The sequence below is a fragment of the Heteronotia binoei genome, chromosome 5 (genome assembly GCF_032191835.1).
Source record: "Heteronotia binoei isolate CCM8104 ecotype False Entrance Well chromosome 5, APGP_CSIRO_Hbin_v1, whole genome shotgun sequence".
NCBI classification, from domain to species: Eukaryota; Metazoa; Chordata; class Lepidosauria; order Squamata; family Gekkonidae; genus Heteronotia; species Heteronotia binoei.
The window spans coordinates 98,021,815-98,043,928 of NC_083227.1; the positions used below are offsets into that span (position 1 = coordinate 98,021,815).

Sequence of the window (22,114 nt, forward strand, 5' to 3'; positions counted from 1 at the left end):
ATATTTTCCCTTAATTTTATTAAGCATCAATTTGTTCTCCCTCATCCAGCTGAATTTTTTACTCCAGGAGTGGTGGAGGTGTTTCATAGAGTTTCAAGTGAATCCTAGATTGCTCCAAACATGGTGATATCATGTCCAGTTATGCAGCTCAAAGTGATACAATAACATTGGGGGATGCCATTTTATACACACAATTAGCCCACTACTACTGCATTGAGTGTCAGTAGGTGACAGGGAGTGTGAATAGCAGTTCCTCCACTGGTGTCAGGAAAATGGCAACTCTGTTCCAAATGCTTGCTTAATAAATCTTCATTCTCCTTAACATCTGTTGAAAAGCAGAGGTAGAACTTGATACCATCCACATATTGAGGGCACACCCCAAATCTCTAAATTACATCTCCCAGTGGCTTCAGTCACTCATTAAATAGTATCAGAATTGAACTGTACAGGTCATTGCCCTTGCCATTGAGAAAGTACAGTATTATATGGTAGGTTCCATCAAAGAGCTATTTAGCACTTCCTCTGCCCATTTGGGCATTCCCCCTTTAAGTAGGCAGGACAGCAAAGGTGAAGCATGCAAGCTGTTGATTTCTCAAAGGATCCTGATCTTCAGGCTGTATAAACTGAAACGTATCCTCCATATTTGACTAGTGGCATCTATGAGAACAATATATGGGATTAGAAACACCTATGGTAGATTGTTGGAATATATGTGATATTATTATATTCATTAAGGGTTTTTTTCCCAAAGAAGTTCTCCTAGCTGAGCAAACAAGAATTCCCTTGTATCTAGATATGTGTTCAACAATTCAAATGACATTATTTATAAAATGTTTTGCAAAGATTTCTGTAAAGAAGAAAGTAATATTATTTCTCTAGGATAACACTGAGCAGATGGCATGATGCTGAGGTAAAAACAATGTGTTCACTTCTAGCATCTATTGCAACTTGAAGTTCTGAGTGGAATGTTGGTTGTGCAAAAGTTGTGAATGTCTATGCATATGAGGGCACTTAAGACAGGATACACAACAGCAGTTGTGACAAGTCACGCTCATTTCCCCCATTTTTTGTGAGTATTCTAATTTTTAAATTCTTTGAATATTTTTTCTACTTTTAAGAAATAATTTTACATACTTTTTAAAGCTTCTGTCCTTTTGAATCATTCAAGTAGGGAAACATTCATGTATCTTTAAAGCAAAACAAAAAAGAAGCTACTCCCACATCACCTTGTTCAAAGTGCAGTCATTTGAAGGGTGCTAGAGTTATTTTTTATTATATCTGAGTTGGTTGAAATTGATTACACAATTAAAAGGCTATCCCACGCTACAAGATCATACCCCACCCACACACACTTCCAGTAATACTATCTCTCATACCATTTCTTAGTACGACATGTGAACCAAAAAACTGCAATGTTTCTTGTCCAGGTAAGTGAAATATTTATCTTCTTTTAGCTGCTGAGACATAATCAGTACTGTCTTAACTACAGTTCCCATAAATTTCAGAATGCTAGAACATTACATACCATAGCACCAGGATATGGAGATACACTCAAAGAATACAAGAAATAACAGACTCATTCCACTTGCGGAGTAATAGTCAAAGAGCTTGAACACATATATTCCACCCTGAAATATATAAAATTTAGTTTAGTTCATCATACTTTTCTCTGAGATTCCGTTTCCTATTACGTTTGAACTTAGTATTTACAGTTCTATCCACTTCAATAAATATTACTTGGAAAGAACTTTTAAGGCTATGATGGACATTATCTATAGTGATGTAAAATATTTTGTGTAATGTACTAGGCGCTGAACAAATAAAAATCCCACCCCCCCCAGGACACTATTTAGATGGGCTGCATTCTAAATGAACAAGACACATGAGAGAGAGAGAGAGAATGGGAGGGAATCATTAAAAAGAAACCAGGCAAGTTTACACCATTTAAATCTCGAAAAGTTTAATGAAAATATTGGCCAATGAAACTGCACCTATGGATTGGTGAATTTATTCAGTATAAGGACTAGAGTGATATGCAGAAGCCTATCCCTTATTTATTTATTTAGCATAGTTTTAGACTGCAATTTGTCCAAAAAGGTCATCAAGGCAGTTTACAGCATATACACTGTGCATATAAAATATAAACTGTGCATAATAAAAATACATAGATAGCATGCTACACCATTCCAGAGCTTTCCAGAAAAAAAATCATTTGTGTTATCACTGTATCCAAGATATCTAATAATTAACAAAACAAGATGGGACCCACTGTCTCCAGATATTAATTTAATCAAAAAGGCTAAAAGCTTAATCCTAGCATCAAGTATCACCATATGCCTGCTAATGTAGGTATCACACTCAAAAGCAGTATGCTAATCTCAAATCCTTTAAATGGTATTGACATTTAATAGTTTACCAAAAGGAGAAATCTCTCCTGTTTCCCCCATATGCTTTAATTCATATGCATATCAGAAAGGCCCCTTCTTGTTTAATTATATTTACTAATAAATACAACCATAACGATATTAACATATGAAATTACTTTATATTTAGTCAGGTCACTGGTTCATCTAGTTCAATACCATCTTATTCTAATGGGCTGTGGCCTTCAGGATCTCAGATAGAGAAAGGTCTTTCTTAACACCTGCTATTCATGATCCTTTAACTGGAGATGCTTGAGACTAACCTGTTAGGACTTTTTGCATGCAAAACATGTACTTTACCATTCAGCCAAAGCCATTTCAATATCTGACTTACCTGAGTAATATTGGACAGTCCTATTAGATAGGAGACAACACACACAACGGCAATGAATATTTCTCTTCGAGTTCGTAGCAACCTTGGAAATTCATCCACTAGAGCTGTTATGAATCCTTCAACAGTACAGAACTGAAAGCCAATGTAGAGGTTAGATTCAACTATCAACATATTTATTATTATTACAGCCCTTCTTCACTGGAAAAACCCCTCTCAAGCAAAGCTTTTTTTCTATGCCACATATTAAGCTCATTTAAAAAATACTATGCAAAACTGCACAGGTAGCTCAGTACTCACTATTTTAAAAATGACCTCTAATTTAACACATAATTCAATAAAAACAGTTGATATATTTAATGTCAATGGATAGCTTTTGTATTCTGATCATGTATTCAAAAAATACATGAGAATTTTAACATGAGAAAGACATTATCTTAATTTGGTATCATTGGGGTAGATTTCTGGATTAGCAGATGTAAGATAATTTTATGCTGCTGAGGATCCAAATCTGAGTTAAGACCCAAAGACTTCCTTTCTAAGGATACTTTCCAGACAGTAAACCCCACTGAATAATATGAGATTTTCTTCTGAGTAGATCTATTTAGATTGGACCCTTAATAATGTATAATCCCACTGTAACATTCATTCAGAATTTCTCAGCATCTCAAAACTAATACTTCAGGTTTTTTCATCAGAGAGTAAATACTTTGTTAATCAGGAAGATACCACAGTAAACTGCCTGCTTGTGGTAAATTACTGGTATTTATGAAATAAGACAGCATATGGATTTTTTCCATCATGCTGTTAGTCTTCATAACACTGATCTATATTTCTAGTGCCCAGTGGAAAGATGGTAGTGCAAGATGGCATTTCAGCATACTTCAACAAGGATTGTGTTCCACAGGAAGGCCATTTTCAGGGTCAACCCTCTTCTGAATGTAAAATGGGAGCTTTTCACATTGTATAACATAAGAAAGTTTGACAACCCCCCCCCCCCTGAAAGAATCCTGAAAGTTTTTTCAATATCAGGTCTCATGAGAGAATGAAGAGTCCCTAATTTATTTCAATATCTTTGTGAACAGCTTATGTAATTGTACACATATTAATAAATAATATACTATATAACTTCAGCCAAAAATGAAGTAAAATAGCCCATGAAGAATCTGAGTGACCATGAAGAATTGAGTTTGCTTGCATTTATTATTTGTTTATGTGGGTTTTAACCCATTGGTCTTAGTTAATACATAGGATTTGCTGTAAGTCCTTATCTCATTTGTATGTTCTTGTCTTATGTTCTCATTGCCACTGTGATACTGGTTATGGCCAGGGCTTTTTTTGTAGCAGGAACTCCTTTGCATATTAGGCCACACACCCCTGATGTAGCCAATCCTCCAAGAGCTTACAGGGCTCTTAGTGCAGGGCCTACTGTAAGCTTCAGAAGGATTGGCTATATCAGGGGGTGAGGCCTAATATGCAAAGGAGTTCCTGCTACAAAAAAAGCCCTGGTTCTGGCTGTGACAGTTCATGGCTAAAGAATATATAAATTAGTGTTTCTCATATCAGAACCTAACAATGTATCTATTGCACCGTTCAGACTTTCTTTAAAATATTTAAAGCAAGTTAAAAGTTCTACTGTTAACATTGAACAACCAGGACAGCCCTGGACATAAACTGGATGTTAAAAACCGAATATTGAAAAATTTGTGGTGAAACATTTTAATGTTTCAGGACATACTGTACTCCTACAAAATAACTTCTAAAGGAGAATCCAGCATAGAAGTGCTGAATTAGGATTCATCAAGAAATTCAGCACTCTCCATTGTTATCTCACCAGGGCTTGGCTCTCCTTAAGTGAACACATGAATACATGCAGCTGCCTCATACTGAATCAGACTGTCAGTCTATCAAGGTTGCTAATGTCTATTCAGACTGGCAGTGGCTCTCTAGGGTCTCAGGGTCTCTTTCACATCACCTATTACCTGATGCTGGTGATTGAACCTCACTCCTTATGAATGCCAAGCAGATGCTCAATCAGTGAGCCACATCTTCTCCCAAAGATGATAATAGCTCAGTGTAACCTACCCTTTACAGTTCTTAAATGTTCCATTTATCATGCTTCACACTGTACCTTCCCAGATTAACAGATTTACACCTTTCTAAACGCATTGACTTCAACGGTATAGATAGGGGTGGCCAAACTGTGGCTTGAGAATTGGCTGTTTCACACATATTGTGTGGCTCTTGAAGCCCCCACTGCCACATTGGCTGGCTTGGAGAATGCATTTAAAGTTAAAAGTGCTTTCTTTCCACCTTCCTCTCCCTTGTCCCGCCCACCATCTATTTTCCTTCCTTCCTCAAACATCTGACATTTATTCTATGTGGCTCTTATGTTAAGCACATTTGGTAACCCCTGGTATAGATCAACTTGGCTAACAGTAGTAGTCTGTCAGTAGTCTGTCTGTCTGTAGCAGTAGGAAAAAAAAACAATATCTGAAGAAGTGAGCAGGGACTCATGAAAGCTCATCCCCTGCCACAAATTTTGTTAGTCTTTTAAGGTGCTACTGGACTCTTGCTATTTTCTATTGACTTCAGGGATGTCACTCTGAAATGCACTGAAAATCTGGTTTTATGTTAATACTACTCCGCCCAATTTCAACAGTCAGGAATGGTCTGGATGGATTTTTTTTTTCAAACAGACCTCTCATAATAATGACTCTACCCCCACCCTTTTGTTGCTTATAACATTATTCATTTGTTTATTTATATTTATTATTAAACTTCTATACCACCCTCCCTACAAAGCAGACTCGGTGGTGTACAACAATTTTGTACCAATACACATCTTTAAAAACTGCAGGAGTGAAATAATTTCTTCTCATTTCCTTCAGGAGACCTTTCCACAATATCCGAGTGGCTACAGAAAGGTTCTCCAAACAGGTGGCATTAGAATATAACAATGACCAAAGCACCACAATGACCAAAAGGACCTGTTGTGCTGAACAAAGCATGCTGCACATGCTTATGGGAGAGATAGTCCTTTAGATCTCTTGGTCCCATGGTGTGAAGAACTTTAAAGGTAAGAACTAACACAGTGAAAAGTTCCCCTGGGCAAGGTTCAGCTGGTGGCAGAGAACAATGCTTTCTTGGCAGCTGTGACTACTATCTCATATGCCTGTAGATGGGCTCTATTTTGAGTCTCCAATCAATGTCCTTCCAGCTGCTTCAAAAATAACTTAAAATCCAACAGGTCCCAAGTATACTAGCAGGGTGATGCTCTTGGATGCAAAAGGAGAGAATATTAACCCTTTCCCAGATTATAGGCCTGCCATGAGAATCCTGTGGATTAGTATACAGTATATGAATAATGAAAATACAAAAGTTAATATATTTCCAGTTAGAGCTGCTTCTTTCTGTACAGGATCTCATATCTATGCATTGAAGAAGAAGAATAATTGCAGATTTATACCCCGCCCTTCTCTTTGAATCAGAGACTCAGAGCGGCTTACAATCTCCCATATCCTCTCCCCCCACAACAGACACCCTGTGAGGTGGGTGGGGCTGAGAGGGCTCTCACAGCAGCTGCCTGCCCTTTCAAGGATAACCTCTGCCAGAGCTATGGCTGACCCAAGGCCATGCCAGCAGGTGCAAGTGGTGGAGTGGGTAATCAAACCTGGTTCTCCCAGATAAGAGTCCGCACACTTAACCACTACACCAAACTGGCTCTCTTTAAGCAAGGACAAGATTAGTACATAGTGCAAATTTTTACTGCAACAGCCCTGTAATAGGAAAAAATGGAATTTTCTCCCCATGGGAATGATAAAGCCAAATTAAGCAAAAAGATAGCTAAGGCCAACATAGGTACAAGTAATATTTTAATCTTTGCACAGACAGTGTTCTTCTTCACTTCATAAATGATGGCAATAACCACCTACAATTCTTTTAGTGGTCCAAACCATACCACTTTCCATTCATCGCTATCAGAGAGCTCAAGAGGCATTTATTCTTGTATATATACTATTATAATTGCTTCCCTATGCTATTTGATTTTTGATGCTGTGCAACAGAACTGCATGTCCAGCAGATAGCTGCAATTTCACATATTGACTTCTTAAGGAACAAGTGTTTTGGAATGAAATGATGAAACTCAGGTATTTCCCCATTTCTTTCACTTTGGATGCTTAGTCAGTTTTTAAACATTTATCTATAGATGTTTCTACCACTCATTCTCCACAAAGACTTGAACCTGGAAGCAGATTACAACAATAATAATTAAATAATTAATAATATAAAATAAAATAAAATAAATAACATTACTGAAATCAATAGCAAAACTTTGAAAACAACAGCATGTCTACAGCACAAAATAATTAAAACACCAATACATTTTAATCTGCTGCATGCCTCATTGCAATTTACATTGTGAAATCATGTGTTGATGTAGGCTAGTAATGGGTTAGCATTACAGAACTGTTATTGCTCAGCCTTGGGTGGTTCAACACCACTTGTCCTCTGAGAAGTTGGAGTCCAACTGCTCAGGAGTTGTGTAACTAGGTAGTCTGCTATACTGCTTGTTCATTATCAGAATGAACCATAAGGCCATCACAGACCTGTCATAGCTCAGTCAGGTAGCTGAATGCCATCAGGATCCAACTGAGAGACAAGTGACATTTAGCCACTAGAGATTGAGTAATAAGAGGTCTGTGATGCCTTTAAGGTTAATTCTGATAATTAACAAAACTTTGGCATGCTATCTGCATCTGCACTCTATGTGTCTGATGTCCAGCTTCTCAGAGAGACAACTGCTGTTCAGTCACCAGAAGCTGAGAAAATAACAGACCTGAAAGACTTCTAATGAACCACATTTTTGTCTATTACACCCCCCCCCCCCGCCACAAACCAACAGCAACAGTTGTATCTGTGTTACCTGGCTGTCTATCCCAAGCATAAGCAGCATGGAAAAGAACAGTACTGCCCACAATGGCGAGACGGGTAGCTGAGTCACTGCTTCTGGATAGGCTAAAAATGCAAGCCCAGGACCTGGTGGGGGAATGTACAGATTAATGCAAAATGGAGTGCCTTATTTTGTTCTACAAATTTGCTGAAGTCTTTTACTTAAACTTGAATCTCTAGTCTTACTGCATAGTATAATAAAGACATTGGTGATCATAAATGTGCAGGAAAAGTAGTGACAGCACTAGTTCTCTGCATTAAAAGTGAAATAGAAGAGAAAATAGAACCGTATGGATATCTACTGTTACAGAAATTACAATAATAGAAGATATAAAATGAACTTGAAAAATTGTACAAAACATACTATGAAAAATTGCAAATTCCAGTCAAACAGATGAAATCACAGCCCCATCTCTTCAGACTACTTAGAATCCTGAACTGTGAGACTTCTAATGAGCAGCAAGTATGTATCATTCAAATTCAGAAATATTTGGAAGTGTGGCCAGGAGACACTGCCTACCTCTAAGGGACTAAGGGAACCCCAAGCTAAGAAAACAAAATGGATGCTCGTCAGAAAATAGGCCAAGGAAATTTGGCCTAACTCACCGTTAACTCACTGTTTAAACTCATTTTTTTCTTTGAGGATCACCCTATTGGGTGATTTTCTTTTCCTAAATTCTATTGAGGCAGACTTGTGCAAATAAGGTTCAGGGATTCCTGAAAGTGTTCACAATCCCAGCTCCAATCCTTCTCCCTACAACTTTTCCATAGAGCTTATGGAAGGAGAAACAGAACTATCTTCCGTGTGCGTTAGTCTGCTCAAGTTCAGGATTAGGTGGTCAGATTTCTTCTCAAATAGTGTTCAACTTCCCCAGTGATCTAGGCAATTGTGCTACAGAATTAGATTTAGAGCAGCAGGACTAATCAATCTGGAAGCTATGTATGCAGCTCCAAAGTTGAGCAGTGCCATGCTATTGTGGTATGAGGAGAATTTCCAAATGCCATATTCCATTCTGATTTCTTGTGAGCCACAACTCCATTTCATTATTTCTAAACAATAGCATTGAACAATATTGGTTCAGTTCAGACATAAAACAAAGCTATGATTTATCTTTATATATTTATTTAGAAAATCATTTATACATTACCTTTCTCCAAGGCTCAAGATGGTTTGCATACAATGCATAACTAAAAATATTCAGGTAACAATAAAACCTCAACTCACCCCAACCTAATAAAATGCCTGCAACTCTATTGAACACTCTAGTGATAAAATAGCCTTACAGCAATTCCTGAAAAAGGAGGATGCCTTCCTTACCTCTTTGGGGGAGCCCATTCTATAAAGTGGAAGTAACAACAGGAAAAAGCACAAATCCTATCCAATGCCAGGCAGCTACTTTTAAAGATGAAATTTATTTATTTATTACCTATGCTGCCTTTTCAACCAAATCAGGGTTCCTAAGGCAGCAAACATTTAAAACACTAAATCAGCACTTCAAATGTTAATATATAAAAATTAAAACAAAACACATAGACACATAGGCACATACAGGGAGAGGTGTTAGTAAGCATTGGAGAGGGAATATCAAACCAAACAAAAAACTCTTTATCCTCTAGCAGAAGAAAATGTTGGAGAGAGACAGACTAATCTCACTGGGGATGGAGTTTCCAAGTTTTGTGCCACAGCCAAGAAGTCTCTTTATCAGCTTGCTGCACATCTAATCTAAGAAGGGCTTCTTCTATCAGGAACGTAAAGAATGCAGTTCTGGCTGGCTTTGTGTCAGGGGTGTGGCCTAATATTCAAATGATTACTGCTAGGCTTTTTCTACAAAAACCCCTGTGTGGAACAATGGTGATGCCAGGGGGTGTGGTCTAATATGCCAATGAGTTACTGCAGGGCTTTTTCTACAAAAAAAGCCCTAAATCTAAGCAAGGGTATCCAAAGCAGGTGTCCCACCTCGCCCAAGCCGGGACTCGGTCAGGGGGGCCCCCCTGCCCCAATGATCACCAGCAGGGCCCAGCCCAACCCGCAGAAGACCCCCACCATCTGACGCTGGATCTGCCCGATGCACCCCGCCCTACCTGGCCGCCGGGGCAGAGAAGGCAGCTGACAAGGGAGTACGGGGAGCAGGGAGGTGGCTGTGCCAGACCCCGAGCACGCCTGGGGTGGAGCAGCCCCGTCCTCATCACCAGCGAGTCGAGGCTGGAGCATCCGCAAGGTTTGGAGGCCCATGAGGAAACACATCCTGAGCAGCGGTGGCTAGCGCCACCATACCCTACACCCCCACCCAACACAGAGGCAACCCAGCAGCCCCAGGGTGGAAACACCCTAGGATGCCCCTGCTCGGCATCAGGGCTTATGAATGAGAGCGGAGCCAGCCAGGGGTGGGCACTGAGAGGGAAGGGAGGAGCCAAGGGGTGGATAAAAGGCAGCCACATGCTGAGATCGGGGAGGAAGCAGGCAGGTGCTGTGGAAGGGCTGCCAGACCAGAGAGAAAGTTCGGAGCCCAAAGCACCGCTGGGGAGAGAAGGTTTTGGGTGGCGCAACCCAGCCCCTTCCTGATTCTGAGACCTCAGTGGCAAGCCAACAGGGTCACCCAGAACCTGGGGGGCATCCAAAGGTCCTGGACGAGCCAGGACCCCCAAGGGGGCAGCAGGGGCATGACAGCAGGGCCTCTGAAGATGATTGGAGTGATCAGATAGGTTCATATAAGAGTAGGCAGTCCTTGAGGTATACATAAACAGTGCCAACTTGAATACTGTTAGCAGGTACATGAGGACGTATAGGAAGACACAGTCCTTTACAAATGTTGGTTTCAGGCCATGAAGGACTGTAATGGTCATAACTGGCATCCTAAACTGAACTTGGAAATAACCTGGCAGCAAATGAAGCTCATTAAAATAGGTGATTGAGCCCAATGTAGATCTTGTTACAATAATCCAATGGCAAGGCTACAAATGCATATATTAATGTTGCCAGTCTAATTTATTTAAATAAAACATGGTTTTGCATTATGTCTGAACTGAGCCATAGGTCCATAAGAACATATGAAATTGCCTTTCCATTCATATAGCTACTACTGTTTCCCAAAGTCTCAGGAAGTTTACCCATCAGTTATCTAAGCACTATAAATCTATGTAATGTTTACAGTGACAGTCATACATATCTAAATTTGAGCAGTCAAATATAGTAAATGTTTTTGATTACATAGCAAGAATGAATAAGAGCACCCAAGGATACTGATAGTTTAGCAAAGACATACATTTCATAAGGTGAATATTGCAAGGTTACTCAGAATGAAACCTTTCAGAATAACATCCTTGACTAATTCCACAGTACAGATGCGCTGCCCTTGGGCTTCTGCTTTTTCCAGTTCAACTGACTGATTCCCCATCAATTGCTGTGTGGGTGCATTTTGACTCGTGTATCCCTCCAATTCCCCCTGCATTTTCCTGATCTTGCTTTTTTTTTAATAACTTAAATTTTATTAATTTTTTGCATGTTAATAAACAACATAAATAAAACCATACAAGAAAAGTATTCTTCCAGAAGTATCACTGCTGTGCCATAAAGAGAGACTGTCATAAGATTACAAGATTAACTGACCGATTCCCCACATTAAAGATCAGGAAGATGCAGGGGGAATTGGAGGGAGGTACGAGTCAAAATGCACCCACACAGCAACTGGTGGGGAATTGGTCATTTGAGCTGGGGAGAACAGAAGCCTGAGCGCAGAGTTACTGCTACTGCAGAAAAAGTCTTCCTGGTAACACTATGTAAATATATGACCTGTGATGTTAATCACTGATGTATATCAAATGTTAATATAACAATGACAGAAATTAATCTGATTTTTTACTAAAGAATCATTTTAACTATGTCCCCATTAAATGTATTAAAGATGAAGATGAAGCAGAAGAAGAGGAGGAAGAGGAGGAGGAGGAGATTGGATTTATACTCTTCACTACCTAAAGGAGTCTCAGAGTGGCTTACAACCTCCTTTTCCCTTCTTCTTCCCACAACAGACACCCTGTGAGGTAGGTAGGGCTGAGAGAACTCTCCAAGAACAGCTGTTGAGGAGAACAGCTCTGATAGAGTTATGACTGACCCAAGGTCATCCACCATCCTTTAAGCAGCATCATACTTCACCTGAGCCAGTTTGGTGTAGTGGTTAAGTGTGCGGACTCTTATCTGGAAGAACCGGATTTGATTCCCCACTCCTCCACTCACTGCTGCTGGATTGGCCTTGGGTCAGCCATAGATATTGCAGAAGTTGTCCTTGAAAGAACAGCTGCTGTGAGAGCCCTCTCAGCCCCACCCACCACACAGGGTGTCTGTTGTGGGGGGGAGAAGATATAGGAGATTGTAAGCCGCTCTGAGTCTCTGATTCAGAGAGAAGGGCGGGGTATAAATCTGCAGTCTTCTTCTTCATTTCTACATAATAATTGACTTAAATAAAGTTCACCATAAAGGTCAGAAAGAGCAGGTTTCACAGGAAATAACCCATTCTGTTAAACACTAACATTTGCTAGCAGTATATAGTCCTTTGAAATTAGCTTTTTAATTGACAAGTTGCCAGTTTGGTGTAGTGGTTAAGTGCGTGGACTCTTATTTGGGAGAACCAGGTTTGATTCCCCACTCCTCCACTTGCACCTGCTGGAATGCCCTTGGGTTAGCCATAGCTATCACAGGGGTTGTCCTTGAAAGGGCAGCTGCTGTGAGAGCCTCTCAGCCCCACCCACCTCACAGGGTATCTGTTGTGGGGGGAGAAGATATAGGAGATTGTAAGCCACTCTGAGTCTCTGATTCAGAGAGAAGGGTGGGGTATAAATCTGCAATTCTTCTTCTCTTGCTCAGAAAACTAAAACATTGAACTAGTGAGATATATGGTGTGTGTGTGTATAGCTAGAAAGATGAGTGAAACATCAGTTGGTGGGTAACTGTAGGACTTTAAATCTCACCCTTCATTTAAGAAGTTCAGTGCAATGTGCTTGCTTCCTCTTTTTTTGTATTGTCAGTATGAAATAGGGTTCCCTGAGAGTTATTAAATAGTACACAGTCACCTCAGTGAGCTTTTTGGCTGAACAGGGGTTTGAACCTAGGTCTCCCTGATACTAGTCCTTAACCATGACTCCCCATTGGCTATCATCTATTGGCTTTGCAAACACTAATGCATGCAACTTAAGAGGAAGCAAACCTGATGCTGCAACTTCTTGAATGTCACGTTTAGTGACGTGAGCCATGAATCCAACAATAGAGAAGATAACAAAACCAGCAAACATGCTTGTACATGAGTTTATGCAGCATACTATGATGGAATCCCTGTGGGGGGAAAAGAGAAGAGTAGTAATATTGGGGAAATCAAATATTTAAAGCTTAAGACACTGTATTGTGGGTCTCGATACAAAGTTTTCATCATGCTTAATCTTAAAGGTACCCCTGGTCTCAAACTTTATTCTATTGCTTCAGCCCAACATGCCTTACCCACTTGAATCCATCTTGAACTATTTGTTCTCAGTTTTAAACACAACCAATTCCTCGATCTGTTACATAATAAAATTTGTAACCAAAGATGCCATAGGGGAAAATTTTTCAATGCACTGTTCTTTGAGATGGATGGATTATTCTTACCTTGTAGTTTCCATTGTTACAAGGTAACAATGCAAAACTATCCTATGAAAAACTGTCCTTTTTATGGTCTGCAAATTCCAGTAACCTACATGCAGGACCAACTGAGAAGTGTGTTGGGTATTCTGTTTTATGTCCACAATACATCTTATTTGTAAGATCTGTAATATAGAAGGGACATCTAAAAGTTCAGATGCCCCATTGATAATAGTATGAAAGAGTTTAGGCAATCTTTGTAGCTCTATATAACTGAGATCTTTGAATCAGACTCCTGAAGACTCTGTCTCCTCATTCTAACTTTGATCAGACTTTCTGTAATGTATCATATGAACATATGAAGCTGCCTTATACTGAATCAGACCCTTGGTCCATCAAAGTCAGTATTGTCTTCTCAGACTGGCAGTGGCTCTCCAGGGTCTCAAGCTGAGGTTTTTCACACCTATTTGCCTAGACTCTTTTTTGGAGATGCCAGGGATTGAACCTGGGACCTTCTGCTTCCCAAGAAGATGCTCTACCACTGAGCCACCATCCCTCCCTGTCCCTATCTGTAGTAACTACGATGGTAAGTAAATAGTGAATTGTAATTACTTCACCTGTAAACATTGTTGTTGAAAGGATTGTAGCTTCCTAGAGCAATCAATGAACCAAGACCCAAACCATAGGAGAAAAAGATCTGTGTGGCAGCATCCAGCCAAACCTAATTATAAAAACCAAACAATTATTTGTTATAATTTTAAATAAAAAGGGTTGTGTTATGTACTAAATATAAGACAATGGAAATAAACATGATAGCATGGTTATTTAAGTTATAAAACTGGAATGCTTACCTCAGAGTCTGAGAGCTTGGCAAAATTAGGAGTTACATAAAATAAAATGCCTTCTTTTGCTCCAGGTAATGTCACTCCACGGAAGAACAAGATAAGCAGCATGACATATGGATATGTGGCAGAGAAGTATACCACCTAATACAAAGAATAAGATACATAACTGGAAAAAAAATGGTCATACTGAGTTGTCTCTTAAGTGATTTAAACATTAACACTGGGCTTATGGAGTACAACAGCAAGTAAATACAGTTTACTATAATTCTATAAAAATCTAAAATCTAAGTGTGACATGACAGTATTCTCCTCTTCTAACATGCTAGGTACATGAAATCAGAATTTGCTACTCACTGGTGTATAATACCAAGAAAGGGGAATGTCCAGTTTTTGTATTGTCATCTTTTATACCTACTTTTTCTGCTATTCCCTTAGACAAATGTGTCAAATGGAGAAGAATGAAACTATTAAATGACTATGTATGGAGGAATTTTCCCAGAACACAATGTAAACTGACTCAGTTTGACTTCAATTGACTTTTTACTTTGTGCATTACCTGTCAAATTTATCTCCAGCATTGTTCATACAATGCTTATCAAGTGATTCCTAGGCTCTCAACCTACCTGTATAGAGGGAGATCTAGGAATCTTTCCTGGTGATAGAGAGATATAAGGACTATTGCTGGCCTTTGTTTTTGCAACTGAAAGAAAATATTTACTTCTTGCTCCCAGAAACCCAGGGTGCAACTTAACACCAGTACCAACTTGATACCAGTACCATTTTAGATCTTCATTCCTGCTCTAATAAATTCTGGGGACCTTGAAAGCTTGCAATGCTGTTATGTGTTGCTGGGCTGGTGTTAACAGAAGATTTTTAATGGTTTGTCTGACCTCTTAAAATCAGATGAGATTAGACTTCTTACGATCATGGCCTGAGTCATCTGCTTCCTCCCACCTAGACCTTTTATTTTAAATTTCTGTAAGATTCAGCTTTTACTACATTTTCTCCTTTTGTAATTCTATTTTCTTAATTGTTTATAGTATAACTTCTCATAGACAGTTGTTTGCACTATTTTCTGATTCTTTTCTATTGTATTGTTCACTTAATGGTTTATGGTGTTTCACTGCATAGTCTATATCTATTGGAAAGATGTTTCTCTATAAGTGGATTTTTAGAATGCTGCACTGTTTTTAAAAGGGAAGACTGTCATATCTAGATTTTAAAAAGGTACCCTTACCTTTCCAGTCCAGCCTACCCCCTTCCAAATGCAGAAATATACCAAAACCCAAGCAATTGCTAGTGTTATTGCTAATGGCCAACGTATTTGACCTGGTTTTTCTAGACCATCAGTCATCTGATGCATGTTGCGTCTGAAATCAAAGTAAAAATACATAAATATTTTAGTACGGATTGTATATATTGTGATTCTAACAATAGATATTCACAGGAACAAGAAAAATATTCTTTACGCTTACTCCCAAAATTCCATTACAGCACTTGTCATGTTGGTGGTATTTGCTATACTGTAGTTTGAGAAGCAGCGCTCTGTGTTCCATGGGTTTCCACAGTGTCTCCAGGGAAGATTCTAATTAAGGGGGGGGGGGGAGTTGTGGAGAGAAAAAAACCCCAAAGTATCAGTGTTTAAACTTTCCAGATGCCAAGATGGCTTTTCTAGCAATGATTGAAAACTAAGGTGATTTCATTTTTTTAATGCATGATCACATGGTTTCTCCAAATGGTTCATGCGAAGCTGTTCCACACAACTGTGGAGTGATTTAGATTAATTTTAACTCAATCAGTTAAACGCCTTCCCCCTCAAGAGCTGCATTTGCAAGGATATATACTAAAATCATACAAATCCAAATTGATAGAGGTAGGAGTTTTCAAGTCGGGCAAACAGCATATTTTCTTGTTTAATCCTAAATATCCAATAGGTCCCATTCTTTTGCATATATATGTAACTACTGTGCTTAGCTGTCCTCTGAACTATCTGATTCTAACCCCTTTTCTGTATCTTATTCATAATCCTTTCCAAGATACACTTATCTTAAATACCTCAGAAGTCCTTAAACCAGAATTCATTATACAAACAAATAACAGCTTAGTCTGTAATTCTTCTGTGCATGGAATTAATACTTCTTTGTATTATCTTTGGTGCCCAGTCACGGCCCCAGGGAAGTGGATTCAAATTTCAGCTCAGCCATAGACTCACCAGGTGGCCTTGGGCAAGTCACTAAACAGCCTCAGTTCCACATCTGTAAAAATGGGAATATCAATGACTCATTCTCACAGGTTTGTGTGAGGAGGAATGAAAAAGGAAGCAAAGCACTCTGCACACTGGATGTATTACTGTTAGCATGCAGTATAAATAGAATGTAGCCCACTTTGTACTTAGATGTTTCTTCTCAGATGAAAACTAAAGATATTAATTGTTAGCCTTCAGTATGAGTCAAACTGCACACTTCATGGCCATGGCCTGAAGCAGGATTGCACAACAGTGCAATCCTAAGTAGAACTGCACACACTCTTCTAAGCTCACTGACTTCAACACATTTAGAAGGGCTGTGTGCTTAGGATTGGACTGTAAGAGTTGATTGGTCAGAAGAAACATTGGTTGGCATGCAAAAGTGTCTCTTAGAGAAACTGAGACACAAGGGAATAAAAAAGCAGCAGATCAATCAGAGGAACAGCATACATAAAAATTAAATTTCCTTTGCTTTATAAAATGCATGTTTGTATTTAAAAAAAATCATTTTGTTTCCAAAAACCAGGGCTTTTTTTCTGGAAAAAGAGGTGTCAGAACTCTCAAGAGGGAAATGAAGGAAAAACACATGGGTGCTTCTCATGAACTTTTGAACATTTTTTGAGAATTTTGTTTCCACAAAGAGGTTCCTGAACTCCATCCCACTGCATTCCCCCGGGAAAAAAAGCCCTGTCACAAATTATAAATTCAAATGAACACACAGCCTTCACAATGTGAGATCAAATGTCCTTCATATTTGTATTTTCTCCTGTTGATTATTTCCAGCAGGTGACGTATGACCACTATACTGTATATGGAGGTTCTATTGCTAACTATCATGGCTAATAAAGATAATCTGCAAGGATTTGTGGGAGGCATCTAATCCCCCCTTCCTTTTTTCCTTTCCTAAAAACCCCATAGCCTCTCTCATTTTCCTGTTCCCTTCTCTTCGTCTAGAGTTGCTAACCTACAGGTGGGGCCCAGCTATCTCCTGGAATCATAACAGATCTCCCAATCCCAACTACAGAGATCAGTTCCCCTTAGAGTTGCCATCTCCAGGTTGGGAAATTCCTGGAGACTTGGAGATGGAGCCTTGGGAGGGCAAGGTTTGTGGAAGGAAGCAACTCTAGCAGGGTATAATGCCATAAAGTCTATGCTCCAAAGCAGCCATGCTCCAAAGCAAAGAGTTTCTCCTTGGAACTAATCTCTGTCATCTAGAGAGCAGCTGTAATCTCCAACCCACACCTGGAGATTGGAAACCCTAGTTACCCTGGAGGAAATGACTGTTCTGGAAGGTGTAGTCTATGGCATTCTAACCACTCCAAGGTCCCTCCCTTCCTCAAACTCCACCCTCCCCAGTCTCAACCCCCCCAAAAAAAATCTCCAGGAATTTCCAAACCTTCACACCCAACTGCTAACCTACTTTTATCTGCCCCTCTGTCTGAAGTTTTCCCTATCCCCCTTCCACCAGCAGCCATTACCTTGGAAAACAGTGGCCCAGTTGTGTGGTGCCATCTACTGGGCCAGGCCCACTCCATCTCCCTTTTCCCTGCCTCATTCTCTCCTTCTCAGCCATTCACCAACCATTTTCAGCTATATTTATTCTGTATTCAATTATACCCTACCTTTCACAGTGGGGACTGAAGCAGCTCACATTATTCTCCTCTCTTCCTTTTTATGCTCACAACAATCTGTAAGGTAGGTTAGACTAAAGGTATGTCACTGACCCAGAATTGCCTGGTGAGCTTCCACAGCAAGATAGGAATTTGGACCTTGATCTCCCATTCCCTGCTCTAAAGTTCTAATCACTACACCACACTGGCTTTCATAGGGTAGCTGCTGTTGAACAGTAGTAAGAAACCAGGCCTAGTTGAGTTATGCAAATCAGGTGGTATCACATCACCCAAAGATTGCTTCCAGGCCTCAGGTTGCCAACCTCCAGCTGGGACCTGGAGACATCCCAGAATTACAAGTGAACTCCAGACAACAGAGATATGTCCCCTGGAGAAAATGGTTGCTTTGGAGGGTGAACTCTATGACATATAACCTCCTTCCTCCATGGTTGGGGACAGAGGGTGGTTCTCAGTGCCAAAAAGGTTAGAGGACACTGATCTAAAGGACAATTTGATGATCCAGGGAAGTCAGCATGGATTTCTTGCCAACAGATCCTGCCAGACCATTTCCTTCTTTGATCAAGTGGTAAGTTTACTGGATTGAGGGAATGCTGTTGTTTATCTGGATTTCAGTAAAGCTTTTGACAGGGTTCCCCATGACGTTCTGATGAGTAAACTAGAGGACTGGACTGTAGGATAGTTAGGTGGATAGGGAACTGGTTGGAGAACAGCACTCAAAGAGTAGTTGCCAATGGCATTTCGTCTGAATGGAGGGAGGTGTCCAGTGGGGTGCTACAGGGCTCAGTTCTGAGCCTGGAACTTTTCAATATTTTTTTAATCAATGATCTGGATGAAGGTGTGTAGAGAGGCTACTTATTAAATTTACAGATGACACCAAACTGGGAGGAGCAGTGAACACACCAGAAGATAGAGATAGAATTCATTGAGATCTGAACTCACTGGAAAAGTGGACAGATGTGAACAAGATGCAATTTAAGAAGGATAAGTGCTGAGTTCTACATCTAGGTAACAAAAATGAAGAACATGCATATTGAATGGGGGATACATTTCTGAGTAGCAGTGTGTGTGAACAAGATCTTGAAGTACAGATGGAACAAAAGTTAAATATGAGCAGCCAATGTGATGCAGCAACTAAAAAGGCTAATGCCATCTTGGAGTATATCAACTGAGGCATAGCCCAAAATCACATTTGATTTTTTAGTTACCACATCACACTGCTGACTCATTTATGGGCATGTTGTAAACTTCTATTTGAGCTGATTTTTAAGTACTGAACCACTTTCTGTGGGGGTTTTTTTTAAAGCCCATAACAGCCTGAGACCAGCATATTTTAGGGACCGCCTCTCCTCATATATTCTGCCCCCCCCCCCGGTGAGCTTTATGCTCTGCTGAGCAACATCTTCTGGTTGTCCCTGGCCCAAAGATGTCCACTTAGCCTAAACTAGGGGCAGGACTTTTTTACATCCTGATCCCTACATGGTGGAACCAGCTCCCATTGGAGATCCAGGCCCTGCAGAGCCTGTTGCAATTCCACAGGACCTGTAAAACAGAACTGTTCTGTCAGGCCTTTAATTGAGGCAGCTGACATCACTGAACACCAACATGGTCTCCCTGCTGAATGCAGCCCACTTATGAATTCTACTTAGAGCAGGGGCTGGTCTTGACTACTGTCCTCTGCTTTGTGTCAGCCAGGGATTAGGTTTTTTACTTGGTCATCATCTGAATTTTTAAATATGGAAACTGATTTTAGCTAGCTGTTTTAAAATCATGTAATTGTTTTATTGTTATGATCTGCCATGAGCCCATTTCTGGGAAGGGTAGGATAGAAATGCAAAGTGATGATAGATAGATAGATAGATAGATAGATAGATAGATAGATAGATAGATAGATAGATAGATAGATAGATAGATAGACAGACAGACAGACAGACAGACAGACAGACAGACAGACAGACAGACAGACAGACAGACAGACAGACAGACAGACAGACAATCAGCCAGTCTCAAATGCTTCATTTTTAAGTAAGGTGACTGAATGGGCGGGGGCTTGACAACTTCAAACTTTCCTGGATGAGGTGAATTTTTAGGTTCTATCTAGTCTTGTTTTAGGCCTGGTTATGGGACTGCAGCAGCCTTGGTTGCCCTGTTGGATGAGCTGCTCCAGAAGCAGACAGGAGAAGTGAGACTGTTTATTCTCCTGGACCTCTCAGAAGCTTTCCATACCATCAATCATGCTATCTTTCGGGACAGCATTCCTGGGCTGGGATTGGGAGGCACTGTTTTTTGGTGGTTCCAGTCCTACCTAGAGGGTAGGTTTTAGAGTGTGGTACTGGGTGACTGCTGATCAGTCCCTTGGCCTTTAATAATAATAATAATAAATTTTAATTTATATCCCACCCTCCCCGCCGAAGCAGGCTCAGGGCGGCTTACATGACATAGTACATTGTACCATGATACAACAATAAAATTCAAAGCAATTTGCAATTAAAATACAATTACATAAAAACAACATTTGAATTTATAATTTAAATTACAATATAACATAAAATGGTGCTACAGTCTTAATATGCATATGAACACAGTTTTTGTGGTGATGGTGCAATGGTTCTACCTTAAAAGGCCAGCTGAAAGAGGACGGTTTCACAAGCCCGACAGAACTGATTAAGGCTCCGTAGGGCCCGTACCTCCTCTGGTAGCTGGTTCCACCATTGGAACCTGAGAAGACCCGCTTTCTTGTTGCTTTTAATTTGGCCTCCTTTGGCCCAGGGATTTTCAGCAGATTTTGTGAGCTAGATCTCAGTACTCTCTGGGGAACATATGGGGAGAGAAGGTCTCTAAGGTAGACAGGTCCTTGGCCATATAGGGCTTTAAAGGTGATAACCAGCACCTTGTAATGAACTTGGTACACAATAGGCAGCCAATGCAGTTCCCGCAGCACAGGCCGCACATGTTCCTGCCTAGGATGTCCCATTAACAGCCTGGCTGCTGCATTCTGCACTACTGCAGTTTCCGAGTTCAGCACAGGGGCAGCCCCATGTAGAAGGCATTACAGTAGTCTAACCTCGAGGTGACGGTTGCATATATCACTATTGCCAGGTCGTCACGCTCCAGGAAGGGAGTCAGCTGCCTCACCCGCCTAAGATGAAAAAAGGCGGATTTAGCAGTGGCTGCTATCTGGGCTTCCATCGTCAGAGAAGATTCCAGTAGCACCCCCAAGCTCTTGACCCTGCGCACTGCTTCCAGTGGCGCACCATCAAAAGCTGGTAAGGGAATTTCCCCTCCCAGACCGCCACGGCCCAGGCAAAGGATCTCTGTCTTCACTGGATTTAACTTCAACCCACTCAGCCTAAGCCAGCCTGCCACAGCTTGCAGCACCAGGTCCAGATTTTTAGGGACATCGTCAGTCCGGCCGTCCATCAATAGATACAGCTGGGTGTCATCAGTATACTGGTGACAACTCAGCCCATATCTCCGGGCAATCTGAGCAAGGGGGCGCATGTAGAAGTTAAACAACATCGGGGAGAGGACCGCTCCCTGAGGCACCCCACAATTAAGAAGGTGTCTCTGGGATAGTTCTCCCCCAATCACCACCCTTTGTCCTCGACCCTCAAGGAAAGAGGAAAGCCACTGCAAGGCCAGCCCCTGAATCCCTGCATCGGCGAGGCGGCGGGTCAGCAACTGATGGTCGACCATATCGAACGCGGCTGATAGGTCTAACAACAACAGTACCGCCGAACCACCTCGATCCAGATGCTGCTGGAGATCATCCATGAGGGCGACAAGCACTGTCTCCATCCCATGGCCCGGGCAGAAGCCGGACTGGAATGGATCTAAGTTGGAAGTGGTCCTGTAGAGTCCTACATAGTTCCAATATCAGGAAGTTCCTATCAGGCCAGTAGTTCCTATCAGGCCAATAGTTCCTATCAGGCCAGTAACCAGGATTTTTCATTTAGTGGGGCCCAAGGCCTGTATTTTTATATGGTGGGGCCACCTTTATTTGTGAGCTGCCAAATTATCATGGGGCCACCAGTTATGTGCATATAAACAAATTTATGCAAAGGCAGGGAACTTTAGGTAGGGA

At 40.7% G+C, this 22,114-nt stretch overlaps 1 protein-coding gene across 1 annotated transcript in view; it reads right to left on the bottom strand.

The window, feature by feature from the left end:
- Positions 1-22,114, bottom strand: part of SLC6A1 (solute carrier family 6 member 1) — a 44,834-nt gene that overhangs the window by 11,308 nt on the left and 11,412 nt on the right. The window contains exons 4-11 of the mRNA XM_060239878.1: positions 15,633-15,742; positions 15,395-15,527; positions 14,164-14,298; positions 13,930-14,033; positions 12,906-13,030; positions 7,682-7,794; positions 2,758-2,889; positions 1,526-1,628 (exon numbers count right to left, since the gene is read on the bottom strand). Coding sequence (XP_060095861.1) covers positions 1,526-1,628; positions 2,758-2,889; positions 7,682-7,794; positions 12,906-13,030; positions 13,930-14,033; positions 14,164-14,298; positions 15,395-15,527; positions 15,633-15,742 — 955 coding nt within the window. The remainder of the gene's footprint in view (positions 1-1,525; positions 1,629-2,757; positions 2,890-7,681; positions 7,795-12,905; positions 13,031-13,929; positions 14,034-14,163; positions 14,299-15,394; positions 15,528-15,632; positions 15,743-22,114) is intronic.